Genomic DNA, 18618 nt, shown 5'->3' on the forward strand with positions numbered 1-18618 from the left:
AGAAATAGGATGAAGTGCTGTAACTGAGGAGAATAAAATTATTGCCTGAAGAAGGAAAGCCAGATCACAGAGATAAGTGGTGTTCAAATATGGGCAGTATTTTAGATGCTTGAACTCTTTGGTGATCTTAGGTACTGATTCAGTGTAGGTACCACCATCTGATGAAGTTTTGTGTGTCAGAGGAGAGAAGGCAGATGGAGATTTCTGTAAGGAGGAACTCATTTGCAATCTAGTTGAGCATAAACTGAGAGTGGGGTATTTTTAAGCTTAAGAATTAATTTTTTTTTTTTTAAATTTAAGTAACACATGGATTATTCCTATTTCTTGGATGAGAAATGGATCATCACAGCCCTTAATGTGGCTAGATAAAACAAGCAGTAAGTAATGTATTTGTTCATGCATGCTAAAGCCAAACTAATAAAAACACAGCTAAGTCTTCTCTACACAAGATACATTTGAATTGAATAAGGAGATAAACCACATTTCACTTGTATTTGAAAGCCATGTAGCAAACTTATCAGACACTATTCAGTCAAGGAACTTGCATTCATGTTTTTAGATTAAAAAATAATTTTATTTTTGACTTTTTGATGAATAAATAATCAAATGTTTATTTAAAACCATGGAAATGGTAAGGGTAATTTTAAATTCAGTTACTATTTTGAGAACTCCTGTGACTTCTCTTCTGGTGGAGAAGTGTTATGTTGTCATTAAGAGGTATTCATCACAGTACTTTTGGCAAATGAAAATGAGGAATTTAATACAAAGTGTTTACTTGAATTTAGGAATCATTGCTACAGTGGCATAACAATACATAAAGAGGAAACATCTCAAAAGTGATTTTGCATGTGTTTTGTTGCTGCAAATAGCTTTGCAGGAGCTAATGAATCATACTTCTAAATGTGTTAAACTCAAAGCTCCAAGCAGTGCCAAGTGTGTTCATTCAGTGCTGCACTGTACAATGTTAAAAGCCTGTCCTGCTGGTTGAGGGCTCCTCAGGCAATGTCTGTATTTGTAGCTTCTGCCCATGTAATAGTGTTGGTCACTGTCCCTGAGATATCCATGCAGCAATAAAAGGCACATTAGAAGGATGGTTTTGATATGGTAGAACTTATTTCACTCAGCCTTGGTAGTAGAGGAGAATAGTTTTGCTGTCTTAGCTAGATCTGAAAGTGCTCTTGATGATTAGCACAGCATTGAACCAATATGCTATTATAGAGGAAGTACTGCTAGTGCTATATTCTAGCTGGTTTTAAATGGTTAAGCTGCTATCTATCGTGCTACTTTTCCATCTCATTTAACTTGTGAAGAGAATTTAGTAGTGCACAGAAAATAAAATGAAACACTTTAATGTCACTTTGCAGAAGTGTTTCCTGAAATGCAAGTATCAGAATCAGAATATGACTGGGTCCTGCTGAATGTAAATTTAAATGGATACTACAGGGTAAACTATGATCAGTTAAACTTAAAAAGACTAGCACGCTTGCTTGAAAATGATCCAAAGGTAAGATCACATTTCTTTTCTCAGGCTTATAAGCAGACTCTTTCCATGTATTTCTTCTTGCAGTCTTTACTAGTAATCACACTGATGAAAACCTGGAATAGTGAGAAACTTGTGTGTCAAATAAGAAATGATCCACTGTTGCACCCCGAAAGTCACTGGCAGCCTTTCATAGTGGGAGGAACAGGCCCAAGTAATTTCACATATGCATGAAAAATAACGACATGAGATGGCATTCTGTCTTCAAAGTTGTCTTAACAGCTAATTGTTCTTTCAGTATCTTAAATTTGGCTCAAGAGTTATCAGTATGCATGTGTGATTGAGCTTTATCTGCTGTTAGGTAACCATGGAGAAGGAAAGCTGCAAGAAAGCTTTTTATTTCCACATTTCCACAAATCACAGTATTTCTGCCAGTGTAATTTCAGGAAAAAAAAGTCATCTGACTTTGGTGGTTTTGGTTGTTTTTTGTGGGTTTTTTTTGTTTGTTTTTGTTGCTTCTGTTTTGGGCACTTTTTTTTTTTTTAAGATTTTTCTCAGAAGTCCTAACCAGTTGTACTTGTGCTCTTTCAGTCCTCTGTAGACATTATAGATGCCTCTGACTTGCCATGGTTTGGGCTGAAGGTGAAAGTGATACAGAACAGCCTGTACCTGTGGCTGTATATAGGATTGGATGGTTTTTAATGTTGCCTCACCCAGGAGTGAGCCAGAGGTTCCAGTGGTAATGTCAACTCACTGGTTTTGTTAAGAACAGTGAGAAAGTTTAAGCTTTCAGGAAGGTTGGGAAATGGGTGATAGGAATGTGGGGTGTGGTTAAACCTTTTTATGGCACACTGATTTTCTTTCTTCTAGGCTTTTTTCTTCCACAGCAGATCTAAGGCAGTAGAAAATTAGGTGTGTGCTGACTTGGGAAGGTTCTTTTGAGCAGCAGTCAAGCTGTAGGGTATAGAAGCAGGGAGAGGGTGAGGAGGGACCAGCAGACCTAACAAGAGCATAAATTGTAGGCAGGGGTTTCCCCATAGTTCTGCCTCAGTCAATTAATTCCTGATAGTGCCAGACACTTGCTCTGGACTAGTTAGAGGATGCACTCTGAACTGAAGCATCAGAAATTAAAAATGTATTAAAATGATAGAACTAGGATGTTTTTAGGAGATGTAGCATTTCCATATTATAATTTTAATTTCAGCATGCAAATAAGAGGGGTCTTGAAAGTCCATGCTTAATGTACTGTAGCTGTATATTATGTAGCTATATATTTATATATACAAACATCCCTAAAAGCACATATGTAATTTCAGCTTGAAGTGCAGGATTTGTTCTGTTTTATAACTTTTTTGTTCTGTTTTATAACTATTCTGTTTTATAACTTTTTGTAGATTTTGGCTTAGAAAAAGTGTCTTATCCTTCTGAAACATAGTGAAGCTTTTTTAAACTCTTAATGACATGTTTTAGATCTGTTAACACCACCATAAATACTCTTTGCAGGCTATTCCTGCTGTCAGCAGGTTCCAGCTGATAGATGATGTTTTTGCATTGACACAGTAAGTATGTTTCGAGTATGTCATAGAAATGATTAAACTACATGATTGCATTCAACACTGCTACTTCTGCTTTGTTCGTGCCTGCCCATATGTGCCTCACAAGAACAACAGCTGTTTTGACAAAGCACTGGGGGAGTTAAGCATTTAATGCATTCTTCTGTCAGTGCTGAACGATTTCTTTCAAAATTTCTTCTAAGTTTTGTTCCAACTCTTAGAAAATATTTTAAGTAATGGCACTGCCATGAGTTTTTTAAGGACTAACCTATATTTGTTGTAACAGAAGAAGGATTCTGAATGAAATTCTGAATTTCCTGTAATTCTCAGCTATCTCAGCTATGATGTCCCATATCACTGTTGATAACTTTGCAATTTCCCCGGCTGATGGATGACTCTGTTGTTCATGTCATGGTGCTAGAGAGGTCAGCAGTACCATAGGGAGCTGAAGAAGTAACATGTATCTGTGCCTTAAAACATACCAGAGATCACAAAGGCGTGAGACACCTATGATGTGCAAGCTAAGGGAGGAGGTGACCAAAGCATGTTGCACCCCCTCAGAGCCTGTGGAGGTAGCCCTGGGAGGAGAAAGTAAAAATTCCCATTTCTTCTTTCATACAAATGCCCTTTCTCATAAGAGAGCTCAAAATTAGTATTTAGTAAGGAATGTAACTGTATTAGAACTGTGCTTCTGTGTAAATACACTAGAAATGTTTCTGTCCTGGAGGAGAGGGCTTGAATTGGAATTTAACTGGGAAAAAAATAATTCTGTGCTTATTTCATACTGAGGCACAGAAATGCCACGTTGAAGTTGTTCATTCCACAAATAATGTGCATGTGAATGAAATTGATTGTTTTTTATAATAATTTATATTCTAAAAAGAACTTGTAATAAAAATACATTTGTTGTGGTTTAAACTAATCCGCACAGCTTGTGGTTTAAAACCCCACCTCAGTTTCCCGCAGCACCACACACCCCCTCCCCCCCCCCCTCCCCGCTCCTGGAGGGATGGGGAGGAGAACCAAAGGAATGTAACTCCCACGGGTTGAGATAAAACCAATCCAGTAACTAAGGTATAACACAAATCACCACAGCTACCACTAATAAAAACAATGATAGAGGAAATAAACAAGGAGAGAGAATACGATACTACCCACCAAAACGAGTCCAACCCAGAGGAGAGCTAACTCCCTCCCTCCCGGCCAACTTCCAGTTACCTCCCCAAGCATGATGTGCTATGGTATGGAATACCTCATTGGCTAGCCTGGGTCAGGTGTCCTGTCTCTCCTTCCTCCCGGCCTCCCTCCTTCCCTGGCAGAGCATGAGCTCAGAAAAGGCAAACCAAACATTTCAGCAGTAACTCAAAACATACTTGCTATCAACAACCGTTCCCAGCCCGAAAGTCAAAACACAGCACTGCACCAGCTACCAAGAAGGAGAAAAAATGACTGCTACTGCTCAACCCAGGACATTGTTTAAGCCATAAAAATATAAACGTGTTAAAACTCATACCAGTGCTCTTTTACTTCATTTTGTTCTAGTGAGACTAATGTGTGCTGTAAATGTGCTTGTGCTGTAAATATTTGTGCTTATCCTCTGTCCTGAAGGCACAAGCAGAACAGTTTGCATGCTGCCATGCTTACTGCCATGATTGTCCTATTACTTTGAGAGTTGCACTGTAAGAAACATGAGTTAGCTCTATTTTTCCAACATTTTTTCTAGGTCACTTTCCATGAAGTTTTCTGATGTTTTATTGTCAGTTTCATAAATAAACAGATATTCATGGCAGGTGATTAATGTGGTTAAATATACTCAAGTATGAGTTTTTTTATTTTCAAATAGGTTTGGATATATTCAGATTGAAACAGCACTTGAACTAACAAAGTACCTTGCCAGAGAAGATGAACTCTTCATATGGAATATGGTTTTGTTAAACCTAGTACCAGAGAATTTGGAAAGTACTCTGAAAAACTATGAAGTATATCCACTTTTAAAGGTATCAACTTTTTTGTTAGTTAGCAAAGGTACTAGACCTATTAAATAAATTGACTAAAATTAATGCTTTTTTAAATTTTCAAGAAAATAATGATGACTATGATGGGTGATAGTTCTTGTTGCTCCCTTTGCATGATTTGTCTTTTTTAATAGAAGGAGATACTTATTTGTATATATTAGTCAATGATAAAAATATCATTGAACTTCAAGCAATTTTTATTATAAAGCAGAGATATATAAAATTATTTTTATTAACCTTGATCCTGGGTTTTTTAAAAACGGAGGATCTGGAAAATACACCTATCAGTCAGTGATAAGTAGTCAGTGGTAAGTAACAGGAGTAACACCATTATGTATGAAGGGCATATAGTATGTATGTGCTGTGTGGTTTGTGCTGCCTTCCAGTTTGTCTTCATAGAGAGAAAAAAGGGGTTGGGTTTGGATACTAAATGAGAGGATTCTTTCACATATTTGAGCTACCTGAGATGATACTGTCTTACTAATTTTCTTCACTTCTACTGGAAGATTTCACTTCTGTTTAAAGTACAACCCCACAGTAGTAGTTCTCTTAAATTCTAAAGTAAAGGTAGATTTAAAATATATGAGAAGTATTTTCTACTGTATTTTCTAAAGTATTGACATGTTCTTTTTCTGTTGTTTTTTTTTTTCCTGAGAATGAGCATTTGTTTTCTTTCATAACAATTTTAAAGGTCCTAGTGATATGAAATGGTAACTTCCCAGTTTGAATGGATGTGCAGGTGTATTGAATTTTAGACCCAATTTATATAGTTTATTTTAATGTGGTGTTTTGTTAAGAAATTAATAGCGGTAAATATTTAAAATAAATCTGAGAAAATAAGGAAAAATACAGTAAAATAAAAACTTGCATCTAAATTAATTTTTCTTTCCCTTCTTTTAAAAGAAATACCTTTTAAAGAGAATGTTGCCAATATACCATTATTATTCAGGTTTTATTCGTGAAAATATTGATGCTTTGGAAGATGACTATTTTGCTCAGTAAGTATCCTGCTTTTATCAAAATAAAAAATCTGATGTGAATGGATCTGATACACTGTAGTTTGCCTCTAGATTTCAATACAGGATACAGGAAAAATGGTCAAATTGATTTGAATGTAACTGAATTTTTTTTATTGACCTGTAGGAATGTGTTACTTATGATGCTCTATTTAGTGAGCATAAAAGATGATAGTTTAATGATCTAAGTGATCTTTTGTTGATAAGAGAATAGGCTCAACAGGCTTGCTGCTAGTTGGTGAAAATCTGATAGCAATGAACGTTAGATGTGATTTATGGATCAGTCACTAGAACTTTAATACACTTCATTTTCCAAGGCCACTGCAGCCACAGTCTTGAATGTAAGGGTGATTTGGACTAGATGCAATTAGTTTCTTAAAACTCCCAAGAGGGATATAAACTGAAAAAAAAAAAAAATAACAAAAAACAAAAACCCAAGAAAAATTATAGTACATTCATAATCTCATTAATGTCCATGAATGTTGAAGTTGTAACTACTATTATTAGTAGTTTATTTATTTATTTATGTATGAATTCTTATTTTTCATTAAACCTCAACTGCTTCTAGTAGAGATTCTTCTGGGTTAATGGCTGAAACCTCAACATCAGGAAGAACGTCTTTACACTGAGGGTGGCAGAGCACTGGAACAGGCTGCCCACGGGGGTTGTGGAGTCTCCTTCTCTGGAGATACCCAAAACACACTTAGACACATTCCTGTGTAACCTGCTGTAGGTGGCCCTGCTTGTCAGGAGGGTTAGACTAGATGATCACCAAAGGTCCCTTCCAAACCTAATGATTGATTCTGTGATTTTGTGAATCTGTGCTGGTCAGGCACAGTTCAGGTACTCCAAATGCAGAATACGCATCTTTTATTCTTGATATTTTGGCTTCCCTTCAAGAGTGTATTTGGAAAAGCTTTTTGCAACAGCATGCTGGCTGGGTCTGCAAGACTGTTTGAACCTGTCATCTGAACTGTATGCTAAGTGGATGGACAACCCTGAGTACAAGTAAGAATGGTGATGTGCTCTTAAGAGGCATGCATGTGTGAAGTGGGAAGTTAAAGGGCTCTTATGCAGGGGAAGCAGAAAGAGAAATGCTCCTGTACACTGCTTTTCTTTCCTGATAGAAGGACACAATTTATGCCTAGCTGTGCCCCCCAGCCTCCTCCTCTTCCCCAGATCCAAAGTTTATGATGATTTTATAATTATTGCTTTTTCATAGACTTTATGGGCTGGAAGATACAGCTTTTTTTGCCATGAAGACCAAAATCTGTTTAGCCACATAATAGGTGATCAAATTATGTCCACTATCACATACTGTCCAGACTCTTTGCTGCAGTACAGCCTTAGGTGTACCATATACCAACTCTAAGCTTCTTTTAGAAATACTGAGTGAAATGATGTCTGTATGATACAGGCATCTACCCATTGTGAGCCCATCAAATTGCCCTTGCATGTTTTGTGTTCGCATGAAGAGGTGCGGGGAACAGCTGTCAGTTCTTATGCTGGTACTGGAGCCTGGTGGTCAGGTTTCTGGTCTGTGAGGACAGAGCCTGAGTTCTACCAGGAGCAGACTTTCTGTATGAGCACTACATTGTTAAAGAAAAATTATGATGTACTGAACTTCTTATTCTCTTTTCCTCCCCCTTTCTTTTGATGTTTTTCTATGCAATAGTCAAATTGTATTGGCACAGGTAAGTGAATATTTAGTTTATTATTACTTTTATTTGTGGTAATAAATATTTAGTTGTTACTTGTGTATCTGTTGATATATGTAGTTGGCTAAGTAGAATGAACTTGTACATTTGTGTTTTTTTAAATAGCTTCATAGTGATCATATTCATAAAAAAACAAAGTTTACTTTGTGGTTAAGCTGAATAGTTCAAATAGCCTAAAGACATGCTGTTATGTTCCAGAGAGAACATTCGTACTATCCAATACTAAAAGCAACAATGCTATGCTGAATTCTCAGGGTGTTCTCAAAACAGACACCGATCTTCCCCTATTAATAATATTTGAAATGTTTTTTTTCCTGGAGGAATACTACATACCTTATCTGAATTGAACAGCTGAAAAGTCTGTGAAATATATCAGCTGAGCTGGTTTTAAATTACACGGAGAAGATTAATTTCACTGTCCTTCTGGCACTGAGATAAGTTCAAAGGGACTCACACTTCACATAGCTGTAAGTGTGGAAGAGAATGCAACTATGATTTTTATTAAGTGTAAAAAAAAAGACCATGTTTTAAAGGAAGAAAACATAGGAGATAGGACACTTCTTATGTTTCAAATGACAGATCATAGTTCCTGTTCACTTAAAGAGGAAACTTGTAATATGCTAGATAGAAAAGGAATAGGGCACAGTAAACTTTATGAATAGATACTCTTACATTCTCCTTTCTGAGAGGAAAATTTGTAACAGCACACTATAGCTGTTCTGCCACATGTGGAACCCAGCAGGATTCTCATATCTGTGGAAGGATATAATCATAAAATCACAGAATGGTTTGGCTTGGAAAGGACCATAAGTTCATCTAGTTCCAACTCCCTGCCATGGGCAGGGACACCTCACACTAACCCATGTATCCAAGGCTCTGTTCAACCTGGCCTTGAACACTGCCAGGGATGGAGCATTCACTGCCTCCCTGGGCAACCCATTTCAGTGCCTCACCATCCTCACAGTGAAGAACTTTATATTCAATCTGAACTTCCCCTGTTTAGTTTGAACTCATTACCTCTTGTCCTGTTGCTACAGTTCCTAATGAAGAGTCACTTTCCAGCATCCTTGTAGGTCCCCTTCACATGCTGGAAGGCTGCTATGAGGTCTCCATGCAGCCTTCTCTTCTCCAGGCTGAACAGTCCCAACTTTCTCAGCCTGTCTTCATACGAGAGGTGCTCCAGCCCCCTCATCATTCTTGTGGCCCTCCTCTGGACTTGCTCCAATAATTCCATGTCCTAAACAATTCCATGTCCTTCTTACGTTGAGGACACTAGAACTGCACACATACAATGCTTTTCCCTTTCAGATAAGGTGACCAACTTTCAGCTGAACATTTCCAAATAGTTCCTGGTAGAACTTAACTAGACTCGATAAGTTGCATTTTTATCTGTTCCACAGAAATAACAAGCCAAGAGCCATAATTCCCAGCCAGTTTTTCAGTTTTACTCTTTTTTTGCTTATAGGAGCGAAGTGAAGCCAGCTGAATTCATGTATTCTCTGTGGTGCTGTTTATGGCTTGTCTTCTTTTGAAAGAAGGAAATTAGTCTATTGAGGGAGGGAGAACGTTGCTGTACATTTTAGTTATTTACTAAAGGTAACCATATGCTGCCATTGTCCTCAAAACTTAAGAAATCACCATGTCACTTCTGCATTAGCTGTAGGAAAATGATGTAAAATAATCTACCTTTCTTCCCAGCATATTTTGTATCTTCCCCAAGATCCAGAAATGAGAGAATCCTGGCAAGCCAGTAATATCAAACCACACAACAACTCCCAGGAAAAATACCAAGATTATTAAGTCCCACCCCTCATCTAATATAACCTGAAGCTCCAAAGTCCCTCTGGTCCACAGTGGACTTCCTCTGTGAGCTATACAACATAAACCACCACAGGTGTTACCAGCCAGTAGACCCATAGTAAGGTGCCCCTATAGCCTACCTTGAATGATGAACATCAGAGCTGCAGCCAGATGGTACAGAGAGCCTGCATGCTCTTCACCCACAAGAGCTTCACACTCAGCAATCAGTATTTTCATTAAACTATTGGAACACCTGCAGTAGCAAAATAAATAGCTGTATTTTAGCCAAAACAGCTTTACCCTGTATTACAGCTTTACACTGTATACAGTGGCCTCTTTCTGCAGCATTAAAAAATTATTATTAAACAAATTACTAGACCTTTTACTCAAATAAGATCTGTCATAAAAAAGATTTCTCATGGGACTGTTCTTTACCTTGACATAATCTCTCAATTTTGGTAACCATCATTCTTGGTGACAAATGCCTTATGATCCAGCACATATCCAGATAAATGAATCCAAACTATTTTTTTCCAGTAAACACAAAAATTGCCCACATTTTCAGTTATTATGCCAGTGAAATTCTTCACCCACAAAAGGATAATCAAAATTCCTGCATTTTGCATTTTCAGTTCTTAACAAGTAATGTCTGCCATGCAAAACACCTGATTCTCTCCCTCCTTTCCAGTAGCTCTTTTAAGTTTCCAGAGTTTATAACTTACATGTCTCTACCTTTGCTTTGAAGACTGCTGTCCTGTTGACTTCTCTCTGCATAACATTTTTTCTCTTTCTGCTGGTATCATTCCTATTTTCTCTAGGTTAATCTACTGAAATTCAAAGGAATTTTTCTCATATTACATTTACATTTGAATGTGCTGATTCCAGCTTTGGGCCTGAAGAATAGCTTTTGTGACCAGAAACTTACCTCTTTTTCCAAGTGTCTTTTCTGACCTAATGGAAGATAGTTTTTATATCTCTTACTTATAATCTTGGGCTTCAGTAACACTAACCAGATTAACAGCATGCCATAGGGAAGTTAAATGTTTCATTTGTAGCAATGGGACTCATTCTCCTATAGAGAATTAGTTAAAAATGTCATTAATTTAAACTGTTTTCAGACACCTGCACAGTAGAATACATTACTATGACTGGAAAGCACTGACAAGGTCTTAATATCAGAGATACATCATTGCCACAAGAGAAATCTTCTGTTCAAGCCTTTGCACATGGAGTATTATACTGATAATGTTCACATTTAGATTCTGTTATGAAAATGGCCATGTTGAAGACTCTCCCTTGGTGTGGGAGAAACAGGAGGCTGGCTGCCTGTTGTATGGAGAAATGTCATTTATGTTTCTGTTTGTGCTGCACATTGCTCTTCCCTCTGGATGCACTCACTGGAGAAGCTCTGAAAAGGCTTGTCCGGGGTGATGCTATGTGCAGCCATACACTCTAATGATGTGATCCACGTCCTAGACTGTGATGTGAAAGAGTGGCACTCACACTGTACATACACAAAATAGCTTAGTACAACTGTTCTAAAAATCATTTTTGGTTTGCCTTTAAATTGCATGCCTTTAAAACATTTAAATAATTTATAAAGCAATCAAATTTCCTGGCTTTATTTAGATTGCTATTTTATATTTCCTTTCTTGTGCAACTTTTAGCTGTAAATATTTTTTTTTTCAGCTAATGGGTTAATTGTTGGTCTTGACTTTACAGCAATACAGTACCTCTTAATCATATTTTGCTTTGCAGAATTCCCCTTTTAATTAGAAGAACGGTCTGCTGCTATGGTGTTGCAGTCGGAACTGATAAAGAATGGAATTTTGCATGGGAAATGTATAACCGTACTGACTCCACAAAGGAAGATACAGATATCCTGCTGTCTGCCCTGAGCTGTGCCAAAGAGTCGTGGTTACTTTACAGGTGACCTTGATCAAAGTATAACTTTTTGTATATAGAACACAGGGTTGTCTGGTGGAGGGGTTGTCTATCTGTAACACAGATAAGAAAAGAACATATATCCTGACAGACCCTAATTTTACTGGTAAGTGAAGAGTCAGCGGGTAAGAACAGGAGATTTCACTGATGTAAGGACAAAACCCAAGCCGAGTACACATTTCAAACTGACACCAACTTTGGTGTAACCTTCCACACCATGGTATTTGTTGAAGCAGGAATTTTCCTGAACTGAGCATTTCTAGATCATCACTGTTAAACAAGAAGTGATAGGTACAATTATTACCTTCTTTTCTAACAGATACTTGCAATATGGACTCAGTGATACACTATTTTCTGCCAATTACACTTCAGTCATCATCTTATATGCAGTGACTAAGGATATTGGGCACCGTATAGCCTGGGAATTTGTTACAGAAAATTGGCCACTTTTAAATGAAAGGTATGGTAAACAACCAGCTCTGGGTTGACTTTATTTCTGTGGCTCTTTGGCTTCTTCCTCCATCTCTATGTTTGAGCTGTAAAATCCAGGTGTAGATTTTTGTTCCAGAGATGGCTTTTTTGTAATAGCTGATGCAATTCCTTAAGTATGCAGAGGAGGGTTTTCAGAGAATTCAACTGTGATAAGGCCTTAATGTCAGAGAAGACACAGTGCTAAAAAAAACCCAACCTGTTCATGACTGTTTTAGTGCTCTTAAATGTTAAATTTCCTCGAAAATCTGACTTTAGAAATGGGTTTATCCACTAGCATTTCACAAGCATGTGTGTAAAATGCTGGAGTAAGATTGTAACCTCTTCTCCAAAGAAAGTGTGCACAGATGGGGGATTGGAGCTTACAGGTTTGCAAGCACTACAAAGACCATCTACAGTTAATATTCACTGGCATAAGTCCTAACCTATCTCCAGCCTCTCTGAACTAATGCAGGTAAACTGCAGGTGAACTTGGACTACTTGTCTCAAGCAAAGCAAGTATTTTCATATCTGTTCAGACTCTCTCTCTCCTTGGCAATGGTGAAAAGCAGCTGGGCTCTGACAGTACATTCTTGCTGTCTTCAGTGGCAGAGGAGCCCATCAGCAGTTTTTAGTGGCAGTGTAACCAAGAATCTAAGAGCATTCAAATGTGTATCTTTATTGCTAACGCAAGAAAAAGCATGTAGCAGATTTCACACCAGTTTGTTCCCTTACAGAGTTTTTCTGTGTTCTATACTGATGAGAAATTTGCTGGGAAACTGACCCATTATTTTCAAACTAAAAGAATAGTGTGGGTGTTAATTTATACATTATCTTCAAGATACCAATAGAAATGCCAAGTTGCTAGAATCATACTGGTTAGCTTTTCTAGCTCAGTTTGGCTGTATGGGCTCACAAAGAGTATTGATTTTAAGCAAGAACTCACTTCACCAAAGTAGAAATACCAGATCTTCCTGTGAAATAAAAATGAAGGGTAATTAGCGTGTTTCATCCTGCTTTAATGTCTAAACTGAGTGTTAATTTCTTTAAAAGGGGAGAAAAGTTGCAAACTTCAGCTTAGTTGATATTTCCAGCCTGGTAAATAATAACTAAATAGTGAGAATATTTTCAAATGAGATAAAATCTGGTATGTTTGCTTAACATGCTGTTTGAAGGACCTTCATCTAAATGTTACAGGTACGGGAAGGAATTATTACACGATGTATTAAAAGTCATGGGAAGATTTGTCAATACAGATGTACAGATCCAAGAGGTAAATCAGAGGAGTTAGTTTTAAATTTATTGCCAATTTGTAAGTACAGGTTTTTAAATTTCTTGCTTTTTAAATAACAGAATATATTGTACAATGTTGCTGTGTTGAGACAAATTATACTTCCTCATTAGAGAAACAAGCATGCGAACATGCACCCACAGCCCCACAGTCTGTGTGTGCAGTTGGTTGTTAAGCATGGTGTGAAGGTCAGCTTTTGTAAAGTGATAGACATTGTCCTGCTCTGCATGGCTACAGTGTAAGAGGTTGCCTGCCTGTGTGCTGAACTTGTGGCCTACACGTGTGATACAGTCCTTTCCTTTTCACTATGTGGCAGCCCAGATAAGCCCATGAACAGTATTTTCTAATTGGTTTGCTGTACATCTGGAAAAAGGGAATGGGCTTTGGAGACCTGCTGAAGAGTGGAAATCTATGTGAGGTGGCTCTAGGCTGTCTTTATTTTGTTCCCTGCAATAATCCACATTACTGCCTGTGACAGATCACTGTTCATCTCACTCTTTTCTTGCTCTTTTGCCTCCAGTCCAAGTCTTCTCAGATTTTTTCCTAAAATATTATTTTCTTTCCTCAACAACTAAATTTTTGTGCCGTCTGCATGTGATCCATGTTTCTGTGCCAGCCCCGTACAGCTAGTATGTGTCATTGCAAGAAAAGTTCTGCTTTCCTTTTTTTGCTGTTGAGTGATTCGTGCATACAGCAAGTAACTGAGAAGGGGTGCTAATGAGAGCAGTTCTGAGAGTTGGCTCCTAAAGTCAAAGAAATAGCTCTTCTACATTCATGAACTGTAAGTTGTTTTTTTTTTCTTCTTTAGGGACAAGTTAACTCCCTGGGATGGCAAAAGCAATAGCTCAGTGCCAGCCTTTATATTAACCTTCAGATCTGGAACTGAGACCCAATAAATATTATCAAAAGTTGTCTTATTTTCCTCTTTAAAATCTGCCTGTAGAGATCACCTTTGCCATGATCATGTACCAAAAGTTGGGCTGCTGGCATATCAGGTTGCTGGTTATTGTGCTGACATCAATATAATTTCTCTTATTGTTTGTTTCCCACCCCCCTTTCCCACCCCCCCCCCCCCCCCCCCCCCCCCCCCCATATTTCTTTGCTATTCTTCAGGCCTTTTGTCATCGTCTGCTCACTAGACTGATAGGAAAGTTTTCTTGTTCTGTGATTGTAGAACAGGCAGCACAGGAGGATTCTGTTATCCAGCTAGTCCTGGACACTGTGTGTTGCTATCACTACTAGTTAAGTTGGCTGCATTTGAAAGGATTTACAAATCAGTAAGCTCACCCCATCCCCTGTTTAGTCTCTCCCTTTTCTGTGCACTTCTGTCTAACTTACATGTCAGGTACACAGTTGCTTGCTGCATGTGAAGTTACAGGAACCAAGCTCATGTGTTTATTTCTTCAGTTGCAGGTTTTTTATAATGCTACATTGGAAGAGGATGAGAGAGTGGCTACTACTCTACTACTGGAGCTCACAAAAACTGAAAATATGGAAAGGAGAAAACTGCTAATCAAAGTTGCCAAGTGGTTACAGAAAAATCTGGATGATTGATGTGGAGAACAATTTTCAGTATATTTTACAGAGTGATTCACTAGAATTTTGGTATTCTTTTTAAGCTGTAATTAAAGATAAAGTACATTTTTGTGAGTTCTGTGGTTTTCTTTCCAACTGGAAAGTCAGGCTAAAATAATTCACAAAGTAAATATTCAGCAAAATAAATGAGAGGTATATTTTCATATTGTGACTAAATTAATTTCCTACTGGATGAATTGTTAATAAGGATGTATTGCTAATAATAATTTAACATACAGATTCAGTCCTAAATCCTTTGTCTTTTTCTGTATATCAAAATGAAAAGTGTGGTACAAATTTGTGGCAAAAACACACAAGGAAGCTGGAGAAGTTTTATATTCTGTTTTGCTTATGATTTGTACTGTGATATTGGGCAAGTCATTTAATCTGTCTCTCTCCACTTCTGTGTTTGTAAATTGCTAAGAGGACAATAATTCAGAACAGTGCCATGAAGCATAAGTTTGAGAATGGTTCCAGAGCTGTAGGGAGGAAAGGACTAAAGAAACGACAAATTTTAATGGTAACAAATGAATGCCTTGTCTTTCAAACTGTATTTTTCCTTAGCAGATCTGTACTTGCTGTGTACATTTATAATGTATTGTTTACAATCACATTTGTGTTTGATTAGGAATGTGCTTTTAAAGAGATCCTCCCAGTTGTCTCAGTTTAGCATGCTTCAACCGCCAGGGCAGTCTTGGAGTGGGCTGAACTGTATTCTTTTTGGATGAAATTTATCTAAGAGATTATGAGCTCCTGGTGTGCAACTGTCAGACAACACCATTTGATGGTCATTTTGTCTGTGGCACTAGAATGCAACTAGTCTAAACTAAGCCCTCTGGAACATCACCAAGTTCTTACTGCACTGAGCTGCTCTCTGATGTAGACACAGGGTTAATCATCTTGCTTACACAGCAGTTTGCAGATGATAGACAGAATTCAGTCTATCAGTATCAGCAAACCATAGAAGCTTGTGGTTGAAAAAGTACGAGATCCTTAGTCCATGTAATTTATGTATTTGTGGAGTAACAGTGTTATGACAAAATTACTGTATTGGTGCTCAGGTGAACATAGAAAACAAAGTTATATGGAATGCAGGAAAGCCAAGAAGTTAAAAGTACCACACTGTGAGGAGACAAGGAATAAAAAGCAGCCTTGTTAATAAAAAGAACTTTTTACTGGCAGCCTCTAAATACATTTAAGGAAAACATGGCCATATTGGCTGCAATGAATCTCCTCTGCTCCCAAATGGCTGCAAAGAAAAATGGTAACAATTTTGAGACTCTCAGAGGCTCCCTTTATGGGAATTACCAACTGGTGCAGCCAGGTTTGTGATGGAATCGTTTGACCTCTTTAGCATTTGATCCAGTTAAGGGTAATGCCAAAGAAAATTGTATGCATTCTTGACAGTCCTTGTCAAGCCAGTTCAGAAAGCAGAGGAATTCATCGGGGCTATGATGAATTAGAGAGGTTTTGCTTCAGCATTTCCTGATTTAACACCAGTTAATCACTGGCTCTGCATGTCTCATCAGATGGGCTAAGCAAAGCTAAAGAAAGTCATTATTATGGGATTTATGGACTAAACTTCCCATAATGTTTTACTCCTAAGCTCAATAGGTCCAAACCATTTCTTTCTAACCATGAGTAACCACTTTTCCTTTCCAGCTACTCTTGCTTATTTTTTTAAATATTTTTCTTCTTTCTACTGAAAGAAAACTCTGTAATTACAAATGCCAATATGTAAATAACCAGTAAAGCAATTTTAAATAAGAAATTGTTGTCAAATAGTGGTTCCTAACTAATGTATGCCTCTTGGCTGACATTCTGTATTGCAGAACAGCAGCAACAGTTTTTGTGGCAGAGGCAAATGGTAAACTGCCTGAGTAGGAGCACATCTGAATCACTCTTGCTTCCAGAGTCCACACATTCGCGCTTGGTGGCATGTAATACTGGCAGCTATTCAGTGGCAGTTCTTGCTGCTGTTGAGTGCAAGTTGAACACAGAGATCTGGAGAGTGACAGATAGGAGGTGCAGCAAGGCAAGGAGACGGGCATAAGGGGAATCCAGGGCAAGCTGGGAAAGCTGCTTTATTGCAAGTGGAGTTGGGGTAAAAGACAGTTTATCGAAAATGAGTATGAGGACATGGATGGACTCCAGGAAATAAGCTTTTACAGTACTTACACAGACTGTGAAGCTGCTATGGGGCATGTAATTGTGATGACAATTTCCAGTGAGAGGAGGTGTGCATTTAGTAGACTCTGAGGAGAAAGAAAATGTATCTGTGATGGGGAAAGACCAGCTGTTTTACTTGAGTCCTGTTCTCTGCCTTCACAGTGTGGAAATCTAAAAGTTACACTTGTTTTGCCTTTACAGCATGCATGCATGACAGGGCAGGGGACTCTGGAGCTAGCAGGGATGAGGAAGAGATTGTGCAGTGGAAGGAGTGGGGGAGCATTAGGACCACAGGGAAAGGTGGAGTGGTTACTCATCAGTGGAAGGAAATGGTTTGCACCTACTGGGCTCAAGGGTAAAACCTTGTTACAGTAAGTTTCGTCTGGAATAGTTGGGAAGGGAGGATGAAAATAGCTGAGAGGACCAGGGGTGCAAAGAAGAGACAGAATAAGAACAAATGAGCAAATTTGGGAACAGGATGAGCAAATGAGGGAAGCTGCAGGAGCAAGGCAAGATCCAAGAAAGATGAGGAGAATAGTGTAGAGAAGAAAAAGTACAGTCTCCTCTTAAGTGCATTGCTTGCCTTACTTCCTTTCCCCAAAGAAACTCAACTTGAGGTATTTTTAAGGATTAGGTTGTATTTTTGTGGGTCCTGGGTTGTTCATCTAGAACAGGGTTGATATTTCCTCAGGTTTGTGCCCCTGCCCCAGCGCTGGTCATCTGCAGTTCCTCACCAGTGTCCCTGCTCTGGCATGAGCTGCCCATGGGCTGCATTTGCCTGGGCATCCTTCCTCTGGCATCAAGCCCTATCTCCTAAGTGTGTATCTCCAGCTGTGTCCCCAGCATGTTCCATGTGTCTCCTTCAGTTTCCATCATTTTCTCCTCCCTCTGTGCTGCTCTGGGTTGTTTTTGTCCATTTCTGAGCTGGCTTGAAAGGCACAGAGTGGGTTGAAGGGCCCATCAATAGCCCCCACTGCCTAAACCCTGACAGTGCTGATCAATGCAGCCTGGCAGTCTCTGCTGCAGTCACCATCACCAGCTGCCCCACAGCACACAGCTTCCAGCTTCCCTCCAAATGCCATAGCTGGCCCTAAGAAATCCCATGTCCTCCTGCTGCCATGCACTGCCCATGCAGTTTCTCTATGAGCCAAGCTTTTCTCAAGTAGAAGAGAGACTTCAGCAGTGTTTAAGTCAAGATCCAAGCGCACCAGCAAACTGCTCCTCTGCACCTCACAGTAAAGCTGCCCTGCCACCCCTGGGCTTTTCTCCCTGGCATCCCAAGGAGCCGCCCAGACAGGTTAGGAGAAAGCAGCTGGTTGTGGGGCCTGGGTGGTCAAGGTGCAAGCCCCATGCCACCTGGCTCCATTTATGGCACACATGGATGAGGCAGGTAGTGCTGCCTGCTCCTTTCAGTGTTGTTTCAAGTCCCGGAAGGGCGAGTATGGGGCAGGGAAAAGAGAACAGAGTCTAAAGTACCATAAATGAACAAAGATGTGGCCTCAATGCATTCCTGTTGTGAAGTGATTAAGAGAGGACAAGAAGAGCTGTTGGATGTGGATCCCCTAGCACAGAGGTTCAGGGGTGTGATG

General features: G+C 38.8%; 1 protein-coding gene across 1 annotated transcript in view; it reads left to right on the plus strand.

The window, feature by feature from the left end:
• Positions 1-16598, plus strand: part of LVRN (laeverin) — a 38482-nt gene extending 21884 nt beyond the window's left edge. The window contains exons 11-20 of the mRNA XM_034073217.1: positions 301-377; positions 1365-1504; positions 2984-3039; positions 4877-5030; positions 5952-6046; positions 6965-7072; positions 11341-11511; positions 11846-11986; positions 13192-13267; positions 14693-16598. Coding sequence (XP_033929108.1) covers positions 301-377; positions 1365-1504; positions 2984-3039; positions 4877-5030; positions 5952-6046; positions 6965-7072; positions 11341-11511; positions 11846-11986; positions 13192-13267; positions 14693-14839 — 1165 coding nt within the window. The 3' untranslated portion in view covers positions 14840-16598. The remainder of the gene's footprint in view (positions 1-300; positions 378-1364; positions 1505-2983; positions 3040-4876; positions 5031-5951; positions 6047-6964; positions 7073-11340; positions 11512-11845; positions 11987-13191; positions 13268-14692) is intronic.
• The last annotated feature ends 2020 nt before the right edge of the window (positions 16599-18618 follow it).

The sequence above is a fragment of the Melopsittacus undulatus genome, chromosome Z (assembly GCF_012275295.1).
Source record: "Melopsittacus undulatus isolate bMelUnd1 chromosome Z, bMelUnd1.mat.Z, whole genome shotgun sequence".
Lineage (NCBI taxonomy): Eukaryota > Metazoa > Chordata > Aves > Psittaciformes > Psittaculidae > Melopsittacus > Melopsittacus undulatus.